General features: G+C 42.9%; 1 protein-coding gene across 1 annotated transcript; it reads left to right on the top strand.

The window, feature by feature from the left end:
* The first annotated feature begins 73 nt into the window (after nucleotides 1-73).
* Nucleotides 74-3,921, top strand: LOC122536612. Its single transcript, XM_043669097.1, has 4 exons — nucleotides 74-149; nucleotides 262-539; nucleotides 706-838; nucleotides 912-3,921. The coding sequence occupies exons 1-4, from the start codon at nucleotides 74-76 to the stop codon at nucleotides 1,685-1,687; spliced, it is 1,263 nt and encodes a 420-aa protein (XP_043525032.1). The 3' UTR covers nucleotides 1,688-3,921.
* The last annotated feature ends 806 nt before the right edge of the window (nucleotides 3,922-4,727 follow it).

The raw sequence follows: 4,727 nt of genomic DNA, 5'->3' as shown, positions 1-4,727 counted from the left end.
TCGACAAAAAAAAAAAGAAAAAAAAAAGAAAAAAAAATCGTCGACACGAAGAAACGAATGATTCAACCGGAAAATGCACCGAGTGGAAAAACGTCCAGATAATGATAAACATCCAGCCGGTTACAAAAGTTTGCGTATTATCCAACGGAGTTTGTCAAGTTGGCCCGATTCCGGTGAACGCCGCACCGAGCATAGTTTCGATGATAAATCACAAATGCCGAACCGATTCCGTCGGAAAACCATAAATATCCAAGACATTAGGACGTAAGCCAAGTAATAATTTCATTTGTGTTCCAGGACTCTCGTTAGGCGGTGGCCTGATAGTCCTAGCATCTGCTTTGTCGGATGCATCGCTGGAATTGCCGGGAAAGTACAGTCTGCCCTCAACGTCGAGTATGCAGTCCGATGACAACGGTTTGCCACAGTATCAATATGGCTGGTGTCTTCAATTGTCGGGGCTGGCATTGATCCTCGCGGAAGTGGCCGCTGTTTTGACTATGTCTGGCTACATGGCTCGTTTTTCCACGGTGGAAGAAATGGTACCGTCTTTTACAGATATCAGTAAAATATATAACAGAGCCTCATCACTGGCAAAAATTGCTTGAAAGGAAAAAGATTCCTGTCTGGATGCAAATGAATGCTTCCTCGTATGGAGATCGTTCCATTTTAGATTCTAATATCTCGATATTACTTTGAATTTTCAAGGTGAGAGTCATGGTGCCCGGTGCTGAGAGGAAATTGAGAGAACAGAGAGGATTGAGCTCGGAGTATCTAGTTAGAGCTCATCAAAAGTCACCTGGACCTCCACAGGCTCGAGGATTCGGGCAGCCCTCGAAAAGTAAATCTTCTTAATTACATTACCGTGTATAGCTCGAAGTAAACGATTGACTCTAACTTTATCGCATTTTCAGCATCACAACGAGCTCCCGAGGAAGGAACGTCACTGTTATGTAAAACTGCCCCGGATATCTGTGCCTCGAACCCGCAAGCTATCAGCTACGTCGATAAAGCAGATCTCTCTCACGTCTTACCAGCATACCCGGATGCGAAAAACAACGATCCAAGATATACCTTCGGGGATAAGTCAGAAGCCAGTGTTATCGACTCACGGTTAAGCGGCTTCGCTGATAAAGAAGGTTTAATCGATTCTAGAATTCTGTCCGACTCGCGGCAGAACATGATAGCTTTCACGGAAAATAAAGAACACCCTGTTGGCCAAGAGCCACGTTATACCGAATTCTCTCCGAAAACAACTGAACAAAACGTGGTGGACTCGAGACTGAGTGGCTTTACCGATAAGGAAGGTCTCCTCGATTCCAGACTCAGTGGGTACGGTGAGAAGAACGAATCGTTATTGGACACTCCATTCGGTTACGATACGCGGTACAACAGTTTAGCGGGGCAAACGGTGCCCATCACTCTGAAGAATCAAAACACGTCTGTCTCGGCTATTCAATCTCAATACATTTATCAGAATTTTGGCACGATACACTCTGGGATTCTGAAGGTGTCCGAGCCAGGGACTAGTTCGAGTTCGAATTCGAGTCAGAGAAGCATGACGCTACAGAATCCGAAGAGGAAGTCGCAGATCGCTCAAAATACATTTAGCACGATGGAGTGTGAGAAGAGGAAACGAGGACCTGGCTTGGCTGGCAAGACAGGTTTCTATACCGGCAGCGCCGTATGACCACCACCACCTCCTCCGACGCCCAGGTAACTGCAAGAGGAGGAAACGCCGCTTTAATCCTCGATAGTTGGGAATGAAGAGGAATCAGTGGCGTGGAACCTGTTTCGTCGGAGGAATGTACCTCGTTTTGACAATTCTCTCGAAAAAAAATCTGCTTTACCGAGAGAGATACACAAATCTGTGTTGTATCTATAGTTGATGCGATAGATATCGACAGTTACAATTGTCGTATGAGTGGATGATATCCACAGCTGGTCATATAGTTCCCTGTGATTTCGTAGTCGAAAGAAGAACTAGAAACTGAGGAGTCTTCTGTGAATAGGGTGCCGATTAAATGAAGAATTTAATTCAGACTTTTAAAGAAAAAAAAAAAAAAAAAAAGATTTGTATATAAACTATCGATAATAAAGTTGAAATCGAAATCTCTCTCGTTACCGGAGAGTAACTCGAAACGAATTTTTCTAACGTTTCGTAATTACACGACGTGTCACATAGTCATTATAACAAGCGACATGTTAATCGATAAAATAAGGAGAAAACAAGATTCGTAGTAGCGTGCATAAACTAGGCGTAGCGTTAAGTCGCATAGGCAACGTATGTTAAAAGGGATTAATGTATAAGCTCGATTTTACCGGATGAATTTATACCTTTTATTTGTGGGGCCGTGATCTCTTTGCCACTGTAAGATCTAGTCGATCGTTGTTTGCGTGTCGAGCGTCGACGCAGGAACGTGTGTGACAGAATTACTGGGTTACCAGTCGATTGGTCCGCTTAATTGTTTCAAAGTTGTTGAGATTGAGAGATAATTTCAACGCGTTCAGCATCGCCAGGTTTCTCGATACGTCATAGAAACTTCTCTTCGGTTATCGTTTTCTGAATGAAGCAACCGATATGACTCGTCCATGGTTCGCATGGAAAGTGGATCAAGAGACGTGGAAACCCGCAACTCGCCGTTAAATTTATCCTCAACTAATCACGTAATCGCGTTCTCAGGCTGCATAACCAATCGAACGGAGCTGCAAGTCGAAGAGGAATATTAATGTAGTCGATATGCTGTAACATTTAACTCGGTGGTCGTGATATAGTCGCGAATATACTCAATCGGGCGTAAACTCGTCTGACCATTTTCGGGAAAGGGGGAATGCCGTGAATTGCCAACGATAATTCGAGAAAACGACCGTCGGACGAATCGAAGCGAAAAAGATTTTACCATAGGAACGGATCATCGACACGAAGCACAATAAGTATTATTACACGTGAAAAAAAAAAAAAAAGAAAAATGAAATGAATGGATTAGAGTACAAAAACCATTTTCTTACTATTATCGAACGACGTACCGTCATTCGCTTAACCGTCTACGATTTCGATCATCGTTTCCCTTGACTGTCACATTCATCTATGGCAAAGTCTTTCATTCCGTTCGCCAATCTTGGACATATCAAGAACACGAAGAAATGCTTTTAAAACCGTTTCTCTAGCCGAGACGCTAAAAATCTCTGTGACTTAAACTCCCTTCCTCGATTTTCTCGCGGGATGCTCTTGCGCAAGGGTTGAGAATATTTTGAACATCTCGAAGAACCCGTCTCAAAGAAAATTTCACTCTCGGACCGGATCGTACCGTTGTTGATTGTATGTAACTTTGCAACTTGCGTATATTCACGTATACAGATGGTAGGTAGATGTAATAAAACTTTTTCTTTATTTTTTCTTCTCTCTCTCTCTCTCTCTCTCTCTCTCTCTCTCTTTCTTTCTCTCTCTCTAAACGCGTTGTTTCCTTACCCGACCCATTCGAATAAAGCTGTACGAAATCGTTGTATGTTGTCGTTTATTCAAGATCATCCGTAATAAAAGCTGTTCCTGTATTATTCCGAATTATTCAGCCACTTCACTTTGAGATACTTTTTGCTAGCGACAGCTGTGAACCTCAATCTGTATGTGTATTTGTAATGCATATGATGTACATGTATATTTAATATTGTATTTTCTGCTAATCGTAAACTTTCTCTAAACTGTCAGATTTCTACGTCGTCACTTTTATATCGTTTCGACATTACAAGCTGCAATGCTTGCCGGTTTCTTACACACGTTCAATATTATGAATCACCATTTTGCTATCGATCGTGGGAACGTTGCGGCAACCGAATCTGTTTTTTTAGACGATAAGAACCGTGTGACCCGAAGCGCAAATTTGTACGAAAAATGTATCAGCTGAAACTATTAAATTTTCCCAATTACGTTCGTCAGCATCTCGTACCCGATACTGTTTACACTTGCGTCCCGCGTCTCTCTATAAATCTCTACGAAAAGAGTCGCATTTCTGAGTCACGAGATCGAATCTCATAATTTGTCCTCTGCTTTTCAGATTACTGTTCCAAAATAAATAACTAGGCAGAAGATTAGAATCCCGACGAACGCCCACGTGCCGAAAAGATAATGAGAGAAAAGCGACGATAACTGTTCAACGATAATGCAGACATTCGAAAATTGACCACGGATTTACCCATGGTGGAAGCCAGCGGAAAGAAGAAGCCTCTTCAGATGTCACTGTTGGCAAGAAGCGGCCAGACGGCAAGGATCGTCGGCGAGCTTTTCGCCAGATGGCGGATGCCGTGCTTATGTCGCGAGACTTTCGCTCCTAATGTTTAATTAACGCCGCATAATTGCCCGGCCAATTAGCCAACGCCGTTTAATATTAATCTGCAATTTGAATTCATTTCGATGCGTTTAAAATTTATTGAATACATAATTAATGCCGCGTGGCGCGAATGCAGATACGATGCACGAGCCGCCCCCGGCACTTTGCACGCTCTCCTCCGATGATTTATTCCGACAGTCCTCCGAAAGTTCGCCGCGAAAAAACCCCATGAAAATAGTTAATCGTTCCCGAAAGCGTTGCTCGCTGAAGGCGGCCGGTATCCAAACAATTCCCTGCCGTCCAGATACTCGAGACTCGAACGTTTCGGTGACGGTGGAAAATAAAGTCATTTGTGCAACGACAGATGAAAGAGAATTTAGGAATCGTATGTTAATTTATATATAT

Source organism: Frieseomelitta varia, unplaced genomic scaffold (assembly GCF_011392965.1).
Source record: "Frieseomelitta varia isolate USP_RPSP 00005682 unplaced genomic scaffold, Fvar_1.2 scaffold_853, whole genome shotgun sequence".
Lineage (NCBI taxonomy): Eukaryota > Metazoa > Arthropoda > Insecta > Hymenoptera > Apidae > Frieseomelitta > Frieseomelitta varia.
This window is presented reverse-complemented; position numbering and strand designations above follow the sequence as displayed.